The sequence below is a fragment of the Amphibalanus amphitrite genome, unplaced genomic scaffold (genome assembly GCF_019059575.1).
Source record: "Amphibalanus amphitrite isolate SeventyFive unplaced genomic scaffold, NRLGWU_Aamphi_draft 000513F_arrow, whole genome shotgun sequence".
Lineage (NCBI taxonomy): Eukaryota > Metazoa > Arthropoda > Thecostraca > Balanomorpha > Balanidae > Amphibalanus > Amphibalanus amphitrite.
The window spans coordinates 218568-240687 of record NW_024882007.1 but is presented as its reverse complement, the minus strand read 5'-3'; the positions used below and the strand labels follow the sequence as shown (position 1 = coordinate 240687).

Sequence of the window (22120 nt, the reverse complement as noted above, 5' to 3'; positions counted from 1 at the left end):
CAGTCGTGTCACTCCAACAAGCTAGCAACCCACCGCTCAAACAAAATGACAATCGACATGTCACACGATAGCCTATAAGATCAATTCGGTGAATGTCCGCGATGACCGTACAAACCAAAGACATCCTACCTTGCAGGAAAAGACTCCACAATAGTCATAAGTTTAAATTTTCCACACAGACGATTGCAGTGCATATATCCCGCACGCACCACGCGTCAACTCAAGCTCACCATCCTTCGCTCAGCCGCAAGCCGGCAAACAGTAGAACAAAACGTGGCCTTTTGGGCACCACACTCCTTTTATTGACGGACGCGGCGCCGAAACAAGAGCAAGCCACGATACGAGGTGAACAGAAGAGCGCCTGGCGCCTCGCCCCAGCCCAAGGCCAGCCGCCGTTCCACGGGTCACTGGTCCGCGAGGGAGCGATGCGGGGTCGACTAGTTTGAATTTAGATGTTGGTTCGTCAGTTGCACGGCTGCGAGGCGGTCGATGATGGGAGCAGCGATTACGTAGCGGGAGACTGCGCAAACTGTGGTACACTCTTCGGCCGAGAGGTGGCGGTATAGGCGGCTCCCTCGCGGCACCAGGACAGACGGCGCCACCGCAGGGCTGACGCGGGCCGGTGATTTAATTCGAATGAATTCGCGTGACCGACGAAAGACAGGTGCCACACCGGCGGCGGCGGCGGCGACCACAGAAACATACATGACAAAATAGACGGCGGCATCATCTTTACCCACGACAAAAGACGTGACAATCCGCGGCTCGCGCAGGAGCCATCGCTGCAGCGCCACCAGCCGGCGCAGCTCCACGCAAACAAGACAGCCCAGTCCGGGTATATCGAAAATAATTCGGACTTCCTTCGTGCCGCTCCGATCTCTCGCTCTATCCATCCCACCCGGTCACACGGAGTGCCCACACGCGCCGACCTCTGGTCGAGGCACGCAGCGACGACAGCGCCGCCTGGTGGGACGCTCCACTGAGATTTCGGAGAGACGGCCATAGCAGCAGAGGTGGCGGCGGCTCGCGCGAGCACAACTGACCTCGAACAGTGGCCCGGCGCGCGCGCGTCACAAATATTGCACATATCCAAGAGGCGGTCGGCGAGGGACCGGCGGCACCGCGGCAGGGACACCGCTGCACCCTCCCCGGACACATGTCCGTCCGGCGACGACGGCCGGAGAGAGGGCCAGCGACGTCCGCGCTCGACACGAACGGAGGAGGCAGCGCGCCGAGCGGCCGCCCCCGCTCACAGACACGGAGATAAACAATTCAAAAAGCGTCCTTTCGATGAAGCTGGCTCGACTTCACCCACGCGCTGGCTGGATACAAAACTAGCCCGGCTCTGGTCACGGCGCTCCCGGCTGGCAGAGCGGGGCGGGGAGAGGTTTCTGAACGGACCGACCGATTGAAACCGGACCTGCCCCGGCAGACCGGCCGTCGGCTCAGCCACTTGACCGAATGAGGCTTCACTCGAGTCGGCCCCGGGCGTCGACTGTCGAGCCGGCCGCCGCGGGCTGTCCGCTCCTCTCTGCGAGGTCAGAGGTCACAGTCCGTACCCCGATCAGAGGTCACCCGCCGCCCCCTCCGCGGCCCACCGGGAGGGCCATCCGCCGTCAGCCTACGAGTCGGGTCAGGAGTCCTTCTCTTTGCTCTTGAGGAGTAACCTGTGAAATGAGAGACTGGTCAGATGTGCGGCAAGGTATCGAGACACAAAAGCGAGACAGGGCTGAAAAGGACCGGAAAGTCAACCACAACAACTTTCAAGAGCTGGTTATGAGAAACCTTGTGAGTTGGGACTCTTGAAATGCATTAGACGCGATAGCGCTGGTGGTATATGAGGGATATAAATCATTCCGAGACGGAATTAAGGATGCTAATTTCATACTTGCATGCTGAAAAGATTCATACACACGACATAACATCCCAAAATAAAGTCAACCACAGGCTGGTAGGATAAAATCATGCTTTACGCTTTACGTATTTGCAGTCGCTCCCTGTCTTTGCAGCTTTGCCGGCTCTCAATAACACACCACATCGTGGCAACTCGGCTCTCCGCCGAAATCTAATCAGATCTCATTAACGATACACGAGCTCGGTTCAATGAAGCGTTCTGAGCCGCCGTCTCTAATAACTCGCGGTCCGGCGGGCCGCGCCGAGCGCCGTCATCCCAACACAATATCGCTCGGCAGATTAGCAATTTGCTGGTGCGAGCGACACATCCCGTCGTGCGCCTTCGCTCGGCGCTTCGCTGTCCCTCACCGCCGACGCGGTATTCTGTCGCTACCAACGTCACCTCATCCCCGGCGCCCCCCTCTTCCCCCCACCACACCACCTCTGCTGCCATCGCTCCGCCATCGCCTCGCCGACGCCACCGCTCTCGTTCCGCTACCACTGTCTCCGTCAAACTCAGGATTGTCATTGCCACCGCTCGACCGCCGTCGATGTCCCCGCTGTCCACTGTTTACCCGGCCGGCCATTGCGGTGCATGCCGCCAGTGTTCGGTCGGATACCGAGCGACCCATTACAATGCCTCTGGCCGCAGTCCAGCGCGAGCTTGGCAGCGGGCGACACTGTCACGGGACGCTACCGGGGCAGCCGCGTCGGCCTTGATCGGTCCTCTCGGCTCGGCTCGGCGGGTGCAGAGATGGACTGTGCGCGGGACGCCCCAGGCAGGGGAGGTCGGAGTGTCCCGTGGGACCCCCCCCCCCCCTCCTCCCCGATAGTCTGTCGTCAGGATCGATTGGCCACTAACGAACAGACCACCGACGATCGGTCGGTCGGCGACGTGCTGAAGAATTGCCGTCGTATGACTGATCGATATGGCATAGCGCTCCGAGTCAACGTATTCCGGCAGCGACCGCAAACTAACGACGGTATTATATGCGAGCTCACGGTAACACCGTATCATCCCTGGTTTTATGGTTGATATAATCGCAAATGAATAAAGTAACCCTAATGAAATAGCTCGAGTGCAATTAGCAATTACAATCGCCTGTAACGGTCGATCGCCGAAACAGCTGCAGGAATGCAGGTTGTCTGCGCTCCAGACAACACAGTAAATAATCAAACTGCTGCCCAGAGGATTAATGATGGCGACCGGCATCGCGCTGAGCCCGGCTCGGTGAGCGTAACAGCACGCTCAAACGGCGTCCGACAGACGACCCATTCATCACAGGCAGTATCAGAGCGCCACGACCGGCGCAGCTGCGTCACATCCGCCTCCACGCGCCACAACTGCCGCCGCCACGCCGCACCGCTGAGTTCGGCACGGCCGCACCCATTCCCAGCCATATTTCTACCACCGGCCGCGACGTGAAGTTTGTTTTCGCTCACTTTCGGTCTGTAGTGGATTTATTTAAATTTATTCTCGGAGCTGCTTGTATGTAGTAGCTGGGAGGAACGAGGAGTGGTGCGAGCTTCGGAGACAGAACAGAACAAACACGCGACGGGAGGACAATGTCCGTGGTCATATCCTTGTCGCCAGATGACAGGAATGATAAATAAAACTGGTTCACATCGGATATGCCCGGATAAAACACACCAAAAGTGGAAACTCGATAATCTTCAGTTTCAGCTAGGGGGTGGATAACAGATAAACATAAGATATGACCACAAGGAATGTGAAATATGCCACAAAAATACTTTCTATCAGGATATCGTTTTTTTTTTTTAAAGAAAGTATACAGGCACTTCTGAGGCAAAGGCACGTCTCGTTTTTTTTTAGGAGCGCATAACTCTCATGTATAAGGTACCCGAGATGGATACCTCACCTGTACAACAAAGCTCCCCTTGCGATCAGACTCGTGGTGGCTCTCACCTGAGGTACCCGGACTGGACGGGCTTATTTTCGTTCAGCTCCCGCACGGCATCCTCCAGGTCAAACCATTTCCGCCGCCGACCTGAGTGAGTGAGACACTAACATCAGTCACCGGTATAAGAGCACACCGAGCAGGACAGAGGTGTGCCGGACATGCAATGGAGATAAACCATAGCGATATAGACATTAAATCAAATCATAGCGATATCGACAGACCATCAGGCCAGAGACACAATAACACACACTGACAACACCGACCCAAGACACGGAACATACTCTCACGGCGCCCCAGACAAAACATCCGACCACGACACGGCGGTACACACAGGCAACACGGCGTCACCGCCGACGCCCACAACACCGAACCGCGACGCACATCGGATGTGGACAGAACCGACAGCCAAAACAGACCAACCAAAATAGCCCTCACCAAACACACAACATCGCCAGGCGCACAGCTGCTGCGGTGGCGAGAAACTAATTAAATTATAGTAACTAAAACTGGCATCGCCAGCACGCAACATAGCGACCTAGCCGAACGAACGCAATAAACTTCTCAGCACGAATCAGACACACTTCGAAGTCAAAGTGCACACGGTTGCCAGAAAAAAGGCGTTGGTTTCGTCATCTTGAGGTTTGTGCTGAGACATGTACCCCGTTCAATGTCCTCGGTTGGAGCTGTCATCGGAATGCATCACGTTCACGAAATGCCAGAGCATAAGTCACCGACATACCAGACATTCCTTCTGAAAATACAACTGAGCAACGAACAGTGATGGCAATAGTGCAACTAACCGTGCAAGTCAAATGTCTGAGTAGAATGGTCGACGAAAATGAAGAGTGCACTTGCAGGGCTTTGCAGTCCACATTAAAATGATAAAAATACACGTTTAATTCGATATAAACGAGACAGATAGCGATACACATGACCCTCTCTGGAATACCATCATCTTACGACACTCAAAACGTTCCCGTTGAAGCCGGCGCAGTCATTGGAGTGACACAACACAGCGCTGAACATATCTCCCGCTTGTGGCCAGCCGCTGCCTAGTGTCTACATTATAGTAGAGATGCAAACATGAACAAGTTAGAATATGCAGTAGGAGTAGGCGCTTGGACTAGCCCGAGAGAAAATGTAACAGCACTGCGAATGTATTGTAATCATCGCATAGGGCCTTGCAGCTTATTCCAATGTGATCACTACACTGATCGCCAATAATGATTGGGGATAATGAGGATTGTTGGGCCTTGGGGTCATAGAAACGCGTACTCGTATATCGAAGCTCATCGATAAAATTGACGTCCTTGTTGCTATTCTTTCCGAATGAGCTCTGGCGTACGCCAAAAGCACAGTCCGGCCTGTCACCCAAAGCACTGTCGAGGCCGGACCCGGGCCGGGGTGTCGGTTGCCATCACCAATTCGGCATTCCGTGCATAGCTGAACACGGTGCAGCGGCGTCGGATCACTCGTCTGTCGCGTGATATAGACGCGGTTCATACGGTCGGGCCCGAAGGACAAACTGGACACGTTGGACACGTTGGAACGACACGGCGGCAGTCGAGCGGGGAGACCGTAAAGCAGGCTATATCAGGACAGTACTACCGTGAAGAGTATGTATGAGATGTATGAGACGAGAGCTGAGTACTAAGAATGCGAGCCGTAAAGTACGAGTGAGGATCACGGGGAATGGAGGACAGTACGGCAGATTACGGAGCAAGGGCTCAGGTGCTCAGGTAGAGATGGGTGAGCGGGTAGGGCGATAAAACATCCTGGCCGCGGTGGAAGAGCCCTGTGGGAGGCTTTGAGCACAGGAGCGTGACCAGTAAAGCCGCTCGAGAAAAAGGATACAAACACGAGATAGGCGGAGCCCCAGGAGAGAGAGGTTTACAGTGTGTCGGTGGAAGAAGAGTGTTGGAGTACACTGCCGGAAGCAGTCGCAGTTCCGCACCGTAGTGCGCCCTGGGGGCTGTAGCGTGTCCCGGACGAAGGCAGAGTACCAAATCACCCCGGGCGGAGACAGAGTACCGGAGAAGCGAGACCGAGCGCCGGGGGAGCTCGGGCCGGCGGCGGCTGTCGGTGGTGACGGCTCGGCCCGCCCGCCGGCCGCCCAAACAGCCCCGTCCTCCGCCCCTCTGCCCGGACGGTGACTCAGCACACACCCCTCTCCCCGCGGCGGAGCTCACATGACCCGTCCCCCCTCCCCTCCCCCGCCCGGGGCGGCGGAGCCAACGCCTCGCACGCGCGCTGATGTCACCTCGTTCTGCTGCCGATGCGCTTGGATGTCGCTGTCCATCCAGTCGACGCCGGCCCCTCCAGCCTTCACTGCCGTCTCCGTCCCTACCGTCATCATAACTCGGACCGAACCTCCCAACAACAACCCAGTCCCCATCCCGCTCCAGCCGGGTTACCTCACCCGAGCCGAGCCTCGTCCTTCCGCTGCGCCCTGTCCACTGTCCAGTGGCCACGTCAGCTTCTGTCAATGTCCACCTTCAATTGCCTACAGTCGTGTTCTAGCAGACAAAGGGTTGCAGGACGACGTAAAAAAGTGGAATGTAGCCGGATGCATTATTTTTATTTACTGTGGTCGAAGATCACCGCACAGACTTCTGAGTCATTTTGGACTATACACATTCTTGTGTTCGGAACACCTCCGACCCCTAACATCCTCACTGGGGCCGCCACTGCACAAATGTTCCGCAGTCATAAAAATGTCGGCTGTCACGTTGGCTGCCATGGGGCCGCCGTGACCCAGCTGCCCGCGGCCATTTGCAGCGTGGGCCGCGCCGTTTTGACAGATGAAACTGCCCGCTTTGATGTTTGTTGTATGTTGTTCCGCCGGCGGGAGATTGGGTAATGGGTAGGCGGGGTGATGGTTATAGTCTGACGGGAGGTTTCTGAGCCTGGCTTTCCAATGGGAGATTGACATTCACGCAACTGGCACGTCTGAGTGACAGACTTGTAAACGACTCTGAGTTGATTCGTGAATCGACTCAGAATCAAACCATTTTTCGATGAGTCGTGAGTTGATTCGAATCACTTCATCGAGGAACTTGATGAGTCATGAGTTGATTCGAATCGATTAAATTTAGCATCATGAGTCATTTGATGAATCGATTCAAAATTTCCGACTCAAACAAAGAATCGACTCAAAAAAAATTTGAGTCGTTTACAAGTCACCATCAACACCCTAATAATCAATGCTAGATCACTCCCTCAGCTTTAGCCATCACTTAACTCCATATTTCAGACTTACAAGAGCCTCAGAGGCTCAGACACAGGCGCCTAATGAGCCAAAAGCATTTGGCAGTTGGTAGGTACTTAGTCTTACCAAGCCAAGTGCCTGCTACACTACCTAGGTACCTACATTTTACATGTCAGAAGTCAGAATTGACACCTGCGGGCCCAGTGTTGCCAGGTCGAGTGATGCCAATACCTCCAGAAAATGTTGTAAAAACCTCTAGAAACCTCTGTTCCATTGCCGCTGATTATGAGGTATATATACCTCCATACCTACCTCCGTATCACGATAAACCGTGGCGCTGTTTCAGAGCACGCTGCCATCCGCTGCCAGCGCGTGATGACATCATCAAGTCCATTGCTCCAACACTACCAAATTGGGTCTGTTCCAGTCGCACTTCCTAACACCTCTAAACTCCTCCAAGATTGCTTCCCTGTTCCAGTGTCAGTTCTAGCCCATACAAATCAAAGGAGCCCTGCTCCAACCTCCTCTATCTTGCTCTTGGAGGAGTTAAGAGGTGTTAGGAAGTGCGACTGGAACAGACCCAAAGTGTGACGTCAGCGCGCTGGCAGCAGCTGGCGGCGGGCTTTGAAAAGCCCGGTTGTATCCCCAATCAAGATAATTCACTCATCCTTCGCATGCCTTCGCATATTTGTCCACATAACTTGGTGTCCGCCCACGGTGGGCACCAGGTTAACATAGCCTTGGTGCCCACGTTTACATAGCCTTGGTGCCCACGGTATATCGAGAACTTTTAGCTGCAGACGGTGGCCGGAGCCTCAATAGTACCTAAACAAGCCAAAAGTAGGTTTTTCGTTTCCATCAATCTGTAAAAAAGTGTGTTTAAGCATGCAATACTGCAATAACATGAAATTAAGTACCTAAATAGTTCTCGACCTTGATGTCCTTTCTCGCATTTTCAGATTACCTCTAGAAAACCCTCTAGAATCCGGCATTTTTCAAAAACCTCCAGGAGCCCCGAAACGCTCCCCTAAAACCTCTAGATCTGGAGGTTTACCTCTAGACCTGGCAACACTGCCTGCGGCTGCCTCCCCTTCTCCCAGTCCCAATTTGGTCCCAATAATCAATCAACAGCATAAGAATTTGGGCGTCTATAGAGTCAAATACGCCCAAACTACCTATAGCCTATAAACTACCTATAGGCTATGCTATAATATAAATAAACTCACCTAGGTCGGTAAAGCTGGCGTCACCGTCGCCTTCCCGCCAAGGTAGGCCGTAATGACCAAGGTCACGTATGTCAAACTAGTGACAGCTTCAGATCGCAGTTACCGTGCGATCGTACTAACTTACTGCAAATTTGTGCTAACCTGCTGCAGTGGAAAACAAGTAAGTATTATGTCCGTGAAGTTAGCGTCAGCAACAACAACGAATACAGCGTCGGATTCAGAATCGCTCAAAAAACTCATATTCGGTCAATTGGGGGACGGGGAGCAAGAATATGACCTTTATTTGGCCCTAGCTTTTATCCCTTACCCCTTAATCGGCCCTTAAAGGAAGGGGCGCGTCAAAAGTGCCTCAAGGGTTCGTCTGATCGCCAAAATAAGGGTCGCAATCGATTCCCCGGATTAATATCTAGCCGCAGCCTTGGGTTCCAGATGTGTGCAACTTACCCCTTACCCCTTAATCGGCCCTTAAAGGAAGGGGCGCGTCAAAAGTGCCTCAAGGGTTCGTCTGATCGCCAAAATAAGGGTCGCAATCGATTCTTCGGGTCAATATCTAGCCGCAGCCTCGGGTTCCAGATGTGTGCAACTTACCCCTTACCCCTTAATCGGCCCTTAAAGGAAGGGGCGCGTCAAAAGTGCCTCAAGGGGTTAGGGGTAAGTTGCACACATCTGGAACCCGTGGCTGCGGCTAGATATTGACCCGAGGAATCGATTGCGACCCTTATTTTTGCGATCAGAGGAACCCTTGAGGCACTTTTGACGCGCCCCTTCCTTTAAGGGCCGATTAAGGGGTAAGGGGTAAGTTGCACACATCTGGAACCCGAGACTGCGGCTAGGTATTGACCCGAAGAATCGATTGCGACCCTTATTTTGGCGATCAGACGAACCCTTGAGGCACTTTTGACGCGCCCCTTCCTTTAAGGGCCCATTAAGGGGTAAGGGGTAAGTTGCTCACATCTGGAACCCGAGGCTGCGGCTAGATATTAACCCAAGGAATCGATTGCGACCCTTATTTATGCGATCAGACGAACCCTTGAGGCCCTTTTGACGCGCCCCTTCCTTTAAGGGCCGATTAAGGGGTAAGGGGTAAGTTGCACACATCTGGAACCCGAGGCTGCGGCTAGATATTGACCCGAGGAATCGATTGCGACCCTTATTTTTGCGATCAGACGAACCCTTGAGGCACTTTTGACGCGCCCCTTCCTTTAATGGCCGATTAAGGGGTAAGGGGTAAGTTGCACACATCTGGAACCCGAGGCTGCGGCTAGATATTGACCCGAAGAATCGATTGCGACCCTTATTTTGGCGATCAGACGAACCCTTAAGGCACTTTTGACGCGCCCCTTCCTTTAAGGGCCGATTAAGGGGTAAGGGGTAAGTTGCACACATCTGGAACCCAAGGCTGCGGCTAGATATTAACCCGGGGAATCGATTGCGACACTTATTTTGGCGATCAGACGAACCCTTGAGGCACTTTTGACGCGCCCCTTCCTTTAAGGGCCGATTAAGGGGTAAGGGGTAAAAGCTAGGGCCAAATAAAGGTCATATTCTTGCTCCCCGTCCCCCAATTTACCGAATATGAGTTTTTTGAGCGATTCTGAATCCGACGCTGTATTCGTTGTTGTTGCTGACGCTAACTTCACGGACATAATACTTACTTGTTTTCCACTGCAGCAGGTTAGCACAAATTTGCAGTAAGTTAGTACGATCGCACGGTAACTGCGATCTGAAGCTGCCACTAGTTTGACATACGTGACCTTGGTCATTATGGCCTACCTTGGCGGGAAGGCGACGGTGACGCCAGCTTTACCGATACCTTAACTACTTTCAATGAGTCTCAACTCAAGATCATATCTGATTCTGAGGCCTGAGCCACCCATGCAAGGTCATGGCCTCCTCGTTTGCTCCTCGTGGCCCATGGAGTCCCTGCTGATGCTGAATATGTCACAGGTGGGATTAATCCTATTTTTGTGGTTGTACTGTTTGAATAATTTTATGTGATAAGTAAGAAGTAGTAACATTTGTTTCATTATCATGTAGAAAAGTTTGATTAAAAAAAACATGAATGCCTCTCGGAACTTGTGCTTTTGAATTTTCAAAAAAGACTTTCTAGGTAATAATAAGAGATAGGTTACTATGCTACTCCTTAGTCCTCACTTATATTATAATTGGGCCTGTTCCAGCGCCTCCAGAAACCTCCAGAAAGCTCCAGAAAGCTCTAGAATCCTCCAGAGAGCGTTCCAGCGCCTCCAGAAAGCTCCAGAAAGCTCTCGCCAAAGCTCCAGAAACCTCCAGTAGCCTCCAGAGAGTTGAGAGGTCCAAATTTCTCTGGAGGCTCTGGTCTACAATTATGGCGCACATGTGACAATCACGAATGTAAACAAAGGACGTTTGACTGATTATTTTACAACTTGAATGTAAGGAAAATAACATTGCTATAATTTTGTAAATCTTTCTTAATAAAATTGAAAATAAATTTTTCGTTTCAAGAGAGAACAATCGTCATTCTTTTGGTATATGTGATGCCAATCTCCAAAAATCTCCAGATTGCGTTCCAGCGCCTCCAGTGAAACCTCTGGTAGAGCCTCCAGTCAAGAATTTCTACTGGAGGCGCTGGAACAGGCCCTCTCTCAGAGTTACTTACAAATTTATCTGATATTGCACTGTTGACTGTTGAGTGTTGAAGATAGGTAGGTGTAAGGTAGGTACCTATGTACCTAGTCCTACTAGGTAGCTGCTTGAATCTTTGGTCAAGGCTACTATGCTGCTTAATACAATTGTGGTATGCGGCATATTCATTTTATCATAGCTTTGAGTCAAATAATCAACAAATGCCTATAGTGAGTCATGGGTTGAATGAAATAAGTTCAATAAAAATGTCGTGTGAGTCATGAGTTGATTTGAATCGATTCATCAAAATGTGAGTCATGAGTTGATTCGAATCATTCCGTTGGCTAGTTGCTCGAGTCATGAGTTGATTCGAATCATTTTATCGAGGAACTTGATGAGTCATGAGTTGATTCGAATCAATTAAATTTAACATCATGAGTCGTTTGATGAATCGATTCAAATTTCCAGACTCAAACAAAGAATCGACTCAAAAAAATTTTGAGTCGTTTACAAGTCTGCTGAGTGAATTGCTCGGCGGAGACAATTTCTTACTCTTCAGTAGTCTGACCCTGAACCTTTCAGCAGTCTCGCTTCAAACCGCCCAGCCAACTGCTGACCGGAGTACAGTGTTCACCAGCGGCTGACCGTGCCCTGCCACTGACGTGCTAACTCGAGAGCCGTGTCAGTGGACAGGAATTCGCCGAAAAGATAACAATCGGACCCGTTGGCGGGGCGGGCCAGTGACCCCCTACGGTCGCATAGACAGACAGAGACAGCGGGAGACAGGAGACAGCTCTGCCTGGTCCCGACACGTCAGTGGCAGCCCAGAAACGCGTGTCGCTGGGCGGCGGTGCCCTTGACGAGCGCACGTGCGGCTCAGATACGGGCGGAGACACAGACGGGATCAGTCTGCAGGCGGTAACACTCCCTCGGCGGCGCGGGAGGCTGCAGTCGACCGACAGACATTACTGACCGATCACTGAACCGCACGTGACGGGTCAGACCGACAAGGGTTGGCACGCGAGAAAGTCGGCCGAGTGACGAACCCGATCTCATTGATGGCTCACGCAAAGGCGGCTGCGTTCGTGAGACGAATCAGCGCAGTCAGACATATCAGTAACTACGTGAGCTCGTATGACGTCAGAGGCAGCGGCGTCCGACAGAAGTACAGAGTTCAGGGTCAACGGGAACCAATGGATAACGGGAAACCAATGACGGAGGGATTAGGCAGAGTAGTGACAATATTAATTAACAAATAGCTGACTGGTATGAAGCGTGTGTTGATTTGGCTAATGCATGCCAGGCGATCACCGGCCCTTCATGGAAACATGGACTGACTGAATCGGTCTGCAAATCAGCCAAGGCTCGGACTGCTGCTCCTGCAGGCCCGCTAATGCACAAAAAATCACCACCCTCCATAACCTCCACTGGTTGCCAGCAAACGCAGACGGCCACCATCCATCTACCACTCAAATCAATCAGCAGTCAGTCAACTGACCAGTCATTAAACACCCGGTGAGATCGCCTTAGAAACACCTCCCTGGTCACGTCCACCAGCCAGATACCACAACATCCACGCAAGGCGAGTCTCGACCAGCTCGACAAGACGCAGACAGCTGGCGAGCGGTGACCACGCCGGGCCCAGCCGCCTTGGAACGCGGAGCCGAATCGATTGCCGAGACTGGCGCCGGCTTCGAGGCGGAACTGACGGCCGAACGTAGTCGGCCGTCGGCGAAAAGTGGGCGAGAACGAGGCGGGAACACGCGGAACGGAAAGCGATGCGAAGCTGCCAAGTTGTAGCTGTCAGGAATGTAATTTCGCTAGTTGGGTGTTGTCTACTGTGTGACTGTCATATTATGAACGAAGCATACACTATGCCTGTCAGATCTACGCAGTATGGTGCTTGCTTAGATTGTAGCCTGCGAAAGCCAACCTGACGTGAGCGACACATTGCTGCCACATCTGTACGTGTGCGATGCGTGGCTTTCAGGTCCGATTTTAGCTATGCAGCTGTAAAAGAAACAAACAAATTAAATAGACAGCTGTAGAAGCCAACCGTAGAGCTGCCATTCCGGACTGATGGGCTGGCTGTCCGGAGACTGACGGACTGGCTGGCTGTTCGGACTGATGGGCTGTCACTCCGGACTGGTGGAGTGACTATCCGGACTGGCGGGCAGACTGTCCAGGCTGATGGACTGATGGACTAGCTGTCAGTTATCCGGACTGGCGGACTGAAGGACTGGCTGCCAGACCGTGCAGCTGCAGCCGACTGACAAGACATCGGACGGAACGGAGGGCGGCTCGACCGACCGGCCCGGGGCGCGGGGCGGCGCTGGCAGGCCGGCCGATGTTCTATATACCCTGGGCCGGCCGGCTGCAGTCGGAGTCGCCCCGCCGGGCTGGCAGCGCCGGCCGTCACCCGATCCGGGCTCACGCCGCTCAGCGGGCCCACTTCCCGTCAGAGGGAGGGACTCAGGACGTCCCACCGGGCGCCTGACACGCCTTCGGGCCGAGACAGGACCGAAGGGAGACGTGGCCTACAGCTCACAGACGGACTCGTGGCTCGGAGAGGAGCGCAAAGCTCGGAGGAGAGCGGAGCCTCAGAGATGAGATGAGGCCATCTCGAAGTCAGGGTTGGCTGATCCGACACGGCTCACCCGCTGATGTATGCTCTGGTCGGCGGACGGGCGAGCTCCAAAATCCGCCGCATGATGCATCAAGAAGCCGCTCATTTGGCCCAAGGACGGCCACGAATAGATCTCGATCAGTCGAACCAGGCAGGAGCGGCGAAAGGAGAAACAAATCACCGTTCGGCTTCCACCTGATCAGCCAACATCACCATCCGCATTCGTCTCACATCAGCGGACACGTCAGAAATCACAGGGCGACAACGGTCTGACAGCGAACGCTCCCTAACTCAGCCCAACTGGCATTCCTTTATCTAGCAGCTTTCAGCCGGCCGAGGGCCGCGGATGGCACACAACTCAGCGGCGGCTGTCACCGGGCCCGGGGACAGGGCGGTGGGCGGGGGGCGTTATACAGGGGGCGGTTTAGGGCCTATCGCCACGCGCCACGCTGCGGGGGCACGGCTTAACCGGGCGGTAGTGACAGCGAACAGCGAGCATATTAACGGGCAGCCACTATATACGACACCGAAGGCGCCATAGGGCAGGCAAGTTAAAGGTAGTGTGCCACCTTTGAAAGATTTCCCATTTTATTTTTCCTAGGATAAGAAGCTTCTGTTTTTACCTAATATCGCAAAAAAAATCAAAAATGGGCCTGGAATAGTGCCTTTTTCGCCTAAAAGTTTTTCGGTTTTTAGATATGTATAACAACTGTAGTGGGCTCACCTGCAAACAGGCGTCGGGCAACAATCGCGAATGCGGCGCACTTGTGACAATAAGCAAAGGTCATTATAGTGTTACGACCATACGACGTACGGGAACGAGTTATCAGCTGTCTAATCGTAGACAACACAATGTCGAGCCTTAAACTGTAAGCCCGTATTGGTATTGTTTCTTTTATTTGGCTGTCGAACATTATTTATGGTTTGAAACATGATTTTATGTAAAATAATTGATATGAAAAAGCCGTCTTATAAGTTATGACCCCATTTCACCACACGCAAGTGGCAGAAATGACAATGATCAGCTGACGCATTTTTCTTGGCCGAAGTCAGAGCGCGCGGCCCGACGCACCACGCGTATTTGGAAATTCCGACCTCGACGAGCATCAGAAGCCACCTAACAGGCGTGTTCGAAACCGCAGGAGATGATGATGAACGGGTTTATCGAAGCTTGATTGGATGAGCATATCGGTAATAGCGATTTCAGTGTGTGCATTTATTGTTCATAGTGGTGTGAAATGTGGTTGGGGTACGACCGACAACCCGTCGGGGCGAATTTCGCACTGGGGTACTCAAAATTTGAAGAATTTAAGACGTTTCCATGAGTTTTGAAGGTATGGATAAGTTCTAAAAATCCGGTTCTCCTTATCTGGGCCATTAACTCCATACGGTCCAAGAAAGCTGGCACACTACCTTTAAATCACACTGCCCTGATGGAGAGGCAGGCAGACTCGCATCATTTTCACTAGAAGTGACTTATGAAAGGAAATGAGAAAGTAACACATGACAACTATAAACAAAGCACAGGGCACCATTATCAACTTCAGTCACAAATGAAAGTGACACTTTACTAACACCTGACCATTAGTGACAAAACTTCGTTGGTCCACTTACACTAGCTGCGACAGTCGTCTGACATTTAACGAGACCATTAGCCATTCCTTAGGGTCGTCCAATAAATTAACGATCATACCATACACATAAGACACATACTACTTTGCAGAGCATATTTCGGATTCTTCCGCGAAGTGTTTTGTCTAAACTAAACACTGGAAGGGTCATTTGGGACTGTTGAGCGTTACATTTTCGCTCATTTAACACGCAAACATCTTTCTGGTATGTTAAGAACCTTCGTGTGATTCATAAACGTGGTAACATAAGGGGATAGGGGCAGCGACAGGCGACAGCCCGAATGTATGGACATTTAGATCTGCGTTCCCTTCTCAGCTCTGTCGCATTAAAGCCAGTTAATGCCATCGTCGACAGTTGTGAGTGACAGACGACGCAAAATGTCGCCAGGCTATTCCAGAGAAAATAACGGCTTTCATGCTAATTCACAGCGGAACGTAAACTTCGCTGGCAAATGTCAACATTGGGAAACACGCACGCAACCGGAAAACAAGAGTCATGATGAGATGGCATAAGTCATAAACAAGTGACTCATTATCGAGTCATGGGTGTGAGCGCATTCCGTAATAAATGGATTTCAAATATTTTAAAGGTAGTGTGCCAGCTTTCCTGGACCGTATGGAGTTAATGGCCCAGATAAGGAGAACCGGATTTTTAGAACTTATCCATACCTTCAAAACTCATTGAAACGTCTTAAATTCTTCAAATTTTGAGTACCCCAGTGCGAAATTCGCCCCGACGGGTTGTCGGTCGTACCCCAACCACATTTCACACCACTATGAACAATAAATGCACACACTGAAATCGCTATTACCGATATGCTCATCCAATCAAGTTTCGATAAACCTGTTCATCATCATCTCCTGCGGTTTCGAACACGCCTGTTAGGTGGTGCGGCAGACCGCGCCCAAAGCCAGGGCCCCGGTAACGTGAGGTAGCCGAGTCGGAGCAGCGTGCGCTGACCCAAGCCGGGGCCGCGCGTCCTCCCGGTGTCATGTGATAGCCCGGGGCTGCCCGCGGGGATGCGGTAGACCGCGCCCAAAGCTGCGGCCCCGGCTTGGGTCAGCGCACGCTGCCCCGACTCGGCTACCTCACGTTACCGGGGCCCTGGCTTTGGGCGCGGCTTCTGCTCATACTTTGTGGTGCGGTGGTGGTGCGTCGGGCCGCGCGCTCTGACTTCGGCCAAGAAAAATGCGTCAGCTGATCATTGTCATTTCTGCCACTTGCGTGTGGTGAAATGGGGTCATAACTTAAGAGACGGCTTTTTCATATCAATTATTTTACATAAAATCATATTTCAAACCATAAATAATGTTCGACAGCCAAATAAAAGAAACAACACCAATACAGGCTTACAATTTAAGGCTCGACATTGTGTTGTCTACGATTAGACAGCTGATAACTCATTCCCGTACGTCGTAACTCTATAATGACCTTTGCTTATTGTCACATGTGCGCCGCATTCGCGATTGTTGCCGACGCCTGTTTGCAGCTCAGCCCACTACAGTTGTTATACATATCGAAAAACCGATAAACTTTTAGGCGAAAAAGGCACTATTCCAGGCCCATTTTTGATTTTTTTGCGATATTAGGTAAAAACAGAAGCTTCTTATCCTAGGAAAAATAAAATGGGAAATCTTTCAAAGGTGGCACACTACCTTTAAAGCAGCAGCTATGTGAGGTGACTGACAATGGTCGCAGGTGTTCCAAAAAATGAGCAGCAAACGTCAAAACGGATCAATCCAGGCTCTTAGTGCGTCTATAAGGTACCCTCCCCCCTCCCCCCACACACACACTAACTGCTGTATCGGACACGCCTAGGACACAGTTGAGCATTCAGACCCCATCAATTCCACCCGGCCGATCATCTGCCCCACGCCGGTATCCTTACCGATATTGACCGAATCCTCCCACTCGGGCAGCTCGGCAGTGACCAGCAGAATGTAGACGGCAGTGCGGTGCTTCCTCTCCGTATTCTGCTGAGCAAAGTACGGGAAAATGTCAACACTACTGTAACACACACGCACGGTTACAGTGTCTGACACACGGCTCACAGATGGCGGTACAGAGCGCAGAGAGCATGTGGGCAGCTCGTGTCACTGGCGGTTATAACAGACCGGTGAGCCGGTGAGGTTGACAACAACTGGCAGCATCAGACAAACACACATGGGCACTGGGCAGCGTGAGGCGTAGGCCGACAACACCAGAACATGCACATCGCACATAAGGACGGCATAAGTAATGTTCCACACATCATGCTAAGGAAAAGTAACGCAGCACAATATCATGCTAAGGAATAATGTTACATTGATTATGCCGCAGCTCTATTCATAAAAACACACATGATATCGAATACGTGACAGCGCTGACCTATAACCTCCAAGCCGGCGCAAACACCATGACACACAACTGCCTCCAGTGCGCTCCAAAGCAGCCCACACACCCATTCAAACCTGCGCCGTATATTTAGCCTGCCTGTTATCGCTGGTGCGCACCATTGAGCGGTTTGGCAGCACTGGCCGGGCCCGGCCAGCGGCCAGTCGGCCTGAACATGACGACAAACATGTCGTCTTGTGTGTACGTAACCCCACTGGCGGGCCGGGGTCGGCGGCTCTCGCTCCGTCTCAGGCCTCGGGGCAGGTACCCGGCGGGGAGGGGATGAGGGGGGATTGAAGGTGTCGTCAACAAATAACGGTCCGTTGGCACTCAGCCAGACGGGGCGGCTAGAGGGGTACGCAGGGGCACGCGAGGGGTCCGTGGCGGGCCGTGCACCGTATGACGTCATTGGGGTGACAGGGGCGGCGCCGGCGCCGGCGCCGAAGGCGTGGGCGGCATCTTTCAGTCACAGGAGCCCAGTTGCGGGGACACTGGAGCCTCAGTCGTCTGAGTACCACAGTCCGGCGGTTCTCGGCCCCGCTCAGCCGAGACGGGCTGACCTTTGCAGTCGAAATGGGGCCGGTGACTGGGGTGCCGTTACCGACTCCACCGGCACGTCTGGACGCCAATGGTACCCCAGACTGAACTTCTCAACATGATTTCCGTCTAGACGAGCCCATTCGCCCGCCGCTCAGGGACACGAATTCCCAAAAACTCCTCGCCGGCGCCTCCGTTTACACCATGAGGTTCGTGCAATTCAAACCGGGCGCTTATCTAACGTTTTGCATGAGGAAAACGGCACTCAAATCGTAACCGCTGACACAACGTACGCCGGTTATGCAAATCGATGGCACTAAAAACGAGATGTATGAAAGTGGGTGCGGCGCCTCATGGTCTGGACGTTGTTCCCCCGACGTTCAACCGACGAGACTGTATTCATCGAACAAGTGAGACGCAATTGACGCTTATGTTCTAATTTAATACTGATCCTCACATTACATTGTGGATGATTATGCTAGGCTTGTCAGCTATGCAAAGCTGCAGTCACTTACCTAGTGACTAAAACCAGTCCGCATGCGATGTGAACTTTGGATAAATATGGGCCATATAAGTCCCGGTACGTTGTGTCCGTACCCACTGCCACATGTATATAAACATATCGTCGGTGTCTGTAGTCAAAAAGGGCACCCGGAAAATAGTTGCATGCATCATGTGAACAATCATGAGTGCTGTAAGCAAACACTCATGGCTGCAAGTGGTTGCGTCCGAGTGGCCCACTCCAAACTAGTCCCAAAGCATAGTCTCGCTATCGAATAATGGTGCTCTAGTGGGACTTTAACCGAGACTTATCAAAGCAGAGTTTGCTCTGATCATGCGCACAGCTCGTGTAAGCTTACCACGGCGATACAATGTGTCATGTGGTGATGTAACTCAATCCATCATTATTTATAGAGCAGCGAGATGTTTAACGCAGCACCGCAATGCAATGTAACTGGTCAGCTTTGTTTAGATAATGCACGCAAGTGGCGCAAGTGTAAATATTGAAAGTGGTGTCATTCATTCCTCGCCTGTTTCTTCTCGCCTGCTATTCCAACATCTCCGGCAATAAATAGTAGGAAATATGAATACCAATTTGTGCGGTTTTACAAACCAATCAGCTCCGTCCAATATTCCAGTCCCTATCCAACAAACAAGCTGGCCTCTAATCGGCCTTTCATCCTAAACACCACCCACTCACCATCCTCGTTCAGTCTTCCCGTCAGGGCGAGGTCAATTTCCCGGGCACGAAGCCATCGACCGCTTGTGCGGCGCCACACGGGTTTGGTCAATTGGGGTCGGATGCCGACGACGGGCCGGCACACCGACAACATTCATTAGTGTCTGGACGGGCGGGGTGGCGGGCGGGGAAGCACTTAATGCACCGGGGCAGGAGTCAGTTTGATAGCCTTTACGATAAGGGCCTTAAAATCTAGTTTCTGCGATTGGAAGGCATCAGCAATATGTATGGTATGGCCACATGGTCTACGATTTCCTGACTGAAGGCACAACGCTGACATATTCTCTCCTTTTTTTACTAAATAAGGCTTGTAGCGTCAACTTTAGCATTAATGCATAAGCGAATTACGAAATGCAACCGTTAACTAAACGACCGTTGGGTATCTGAGTCGTGATAAAGGTCAGACGTTAAAAATGGGTCCATTGTGCATTGTTTTATCCTTTCGCCCATTCAGTCTCGCCATAAACGGTATCAGTCACGGGTACGCCTTTGCAGTCGACGCGCCCTAAAGCCCCAATAAACAACAAGGCTACACAGAAAGGCGCTTAGCTGTATCTCGCTCAGCCGATTGGTTCGGTTACTTGCTCATCATTTACCGGACAAATCTGGATCGCTGAGCCCGACAGCTGATTAGACTGATGATTGACGTGAAGTGGAACACACCCGTCTTTAGAGTGGCTCTTGAATACCGAAATAACGATACCAATCTTTCGAAAGGCGCTTAAATCTGAAACGAGGACCAGCTACTACAAACAAGCACAACAACGCATAAAAACGCCTAGATCCCGCAACAAAACCAGCTCCGTTAACACCCCATCAAAAGCCAGCCAAGCAATCAGCTCGAAGCAGCAAACTCAATCCAACTATGCATTCAGTGCCCACCTCAAGCACGATGCACGAGCACGCTATTCAAACGCACTACTAAGCAATATACCACCGCACCTCACCAAGCCGCTCCTTCGCCAAAAGCTCCCGGCAGAGAGGTAGAAACGTTGAGGTACTCACGCTCACCTCGAAGACCCCGAGGCACCTGCCCAGGTGGCCCTCGACGCCGGCTTCCTCACGGACCTCGCGCAGCGCCGCCAGGTGCGCCTGCTCGTTGGGCTCGATCCCGCCACCGGGCACCACCCACTTGTCCGGCTCCTTGGAGGAGGAGACCAGCAGGACCTGCGGCAGGGGGAAATATCAGGGCTGGGGTCAGGTCTGGTGGGGTGTGCGAGGGTTTGAGGAGGGTGAGGAGGTCATCAGAGCCTGTGGTTAGGAGAGATATGATGAATGGGGCCAGGTCCCAAAAGTGTGTGATAGCAAGTGGGGGAGTGGAGGAAGGGCTGGGCAATGCTAGCAGAATCCCCTATCAAGGAACTATCAAGACCATGGTCAGGTCTTGGGAGGCATTTTATGGCATAGTGGGGAATTAGAGGAGCCAACTGACAGGACTAGCAGAATCTGCATCAGGGGAATGCAGCATCAGAATACAACTGTCAGAATGGTAAGTGGAAATGCCAGAATTGACAGCTAGAGGAGGCCGAGGGTTTGATCAGAGACCAGTGTCACTGAGGCAGGGAGGAGCAGGGCTAGGTTTGGATTGAGGGGAGAAACCTAATGATGTGTTGGGTAGAGAGCAATGAGCCATCCTGTCACAGCAGCACCTGTGACAGGATAGAGGCACTATCAGTGGGAAGTGGAGGGTGGAGGACTGGGTAAGAGGCTGATGAGACCAGCAGCACATACAGAGAGCAGTGGGATCAGCTGAGCTGAGGAGACAAATACTGACAGCTGGGGGGAAGGGGCATGGCTGAGGCTTCCCAGGCTTCCTGTCCACTGAATCTGAAATAGCACCAGCACCTCACAGGGAATGAAAGGGTCAGGGCTGGTGGGGTACAAGGCTGGAGCACTGAGGAGGGCCTGGTAAGAATAACTAAAATACAGATTAATAATTATGCCACCATTCTGAACAAATGTTCAGAATTTCTGAGGGTATGATATGGGCTGAAAGCAAGAGGACCTTGTATTGAAATTAGTTGAATGAAAATGAAAATAAAGAAGTAAGTAGGCTAATAAGTAATAAAGTCTTCAAAAAATGATGCTAGTCTTTCACTTTTTAGCTTGAGAATTAAGTTATTGTTATCTTAGCTCCTAACACTCAAGTTGTAAATGTAAACTCAGAGGTATATTGAATCTACTCACCTCCCTCTCCATCTCATCCTTGACGCAGACGCCAGCTGCACGAAGGCGATAGCCATCAGCATCATAGGTTCTTGTTGAATTAGGTTTGTCTTTCATGCTTAAGCAATCTTTACTTCTTGGTCCTTAAAGTGCACAGCTCTTGACCTTCAAGGCAACTTTAATTTTCCTTCCAATGTTGGAGTAAGTTTTGTCAAGCACTTTCAAACCATCTTGATTTAGCTAGACCTTCCTCACTCCAGAGTGTAATCAAATATGAATAGCTGCAGCCTCAGCAAAGCTTTGGCAGGAGGGGATAATAAATTTAAAACGTATTTTTTCAATTACGCCTATATCGGCATAACAGCGACAAAACACCGCCCTTCAACTTGCACTGGTAAATGTTAGGTGGAAATTGAGCCGAAGCAAGATATTTACACCTTGAAAACTCTTGAGAGAATTATTTTCAGATCAAACTAGAAAGCACACACAATTTGCACAAGCCTCTCGCATGAAACGCCAGATCAACGCCAGATGTGGCCCCCTCAACCACCCACAGGACCTCGGAAATGACCCGCACCGCTCAGCGGAGCCTCCACGGGACACATTCGAGTTGCCTGACTCGCCGAAAGAGGGAGCTGCTGCTCCCTGTCGCTTCGCGTCCTGTGATTGGTCGACGTCGAGGTGGGGAAG

The 22120-nt window shown here is 51.8% G+C and overlaps 1 protein-coding gene across 6 annotated transcripts; it reads right to left on the bottom strand.

The window, feature by feature from the left end:
* Nucleotides 1-279: 279 nt before the first annotated feature.
* LOC122393058 (diphosphoinositol polyphosphate phosphohydrolase 1-like) lies at nt 280-22079 on the bottom strand. Of its 6 annotated transcripts, none has more exons than XM_043388653.1 (6): nt 21990-22033; nt 21452-21617; nt 20270-20431; nt 17003-17087; nt 3821-3902; nt 280-1667 (listed from the first exon to the last, which is right to left on the bottom strand). In XM_043388653.1, exons 2-6 carry the CDS (start codon nt 21545-21547, stop codon nt 1634-1636), a joined length of 459 nt encoding a protein of 152 aa, XP_043244588.1. In that variant the 5' UTR covers nt 21548-21617; nt 21990-22033; the 3' UTR covers nt 280-1633. The 6 variants fall into 6 exon arrangements, with proteins under 6 accessions (XP_043244588.1, XP_043244591.1, XP_043244587.1 ...); XM_043388656.1 differs by having other exon boundaries at nt 20276-20431; nt 21990-22024; XM_043388652.1 differs by having other exon boundaries at nt 21452-22079.
* Nucleotides 22080-22120: the final 41 nt, after the last annotated feature.

Excerpts from the sequence above, each read along its gene's own strand:
- LOC122393058 (XM_043388651.1), bottom strand. The coding sequence starts at position 21,547 with ATGAAAGACAAACCTAATTCAACAAGAACCTATGATGCTGATGGCTAT. Across the intron at positions 17,091-20,269 it reads TCGGGGTCTTCGAGGTGAGC|CAGAATACGGAGAGGAAGCA; the intron begins GTGAGTACCTCA and ends TACTTTGCTCAG. Across the intron at positions 1,668-3,820 it reads GTCCAGTCCGGGTACCTCAG|GTTACTCCTCAAGAGCAAAG; the intron begins GTGAGAGCCACC and ends CTCATTTCACAG.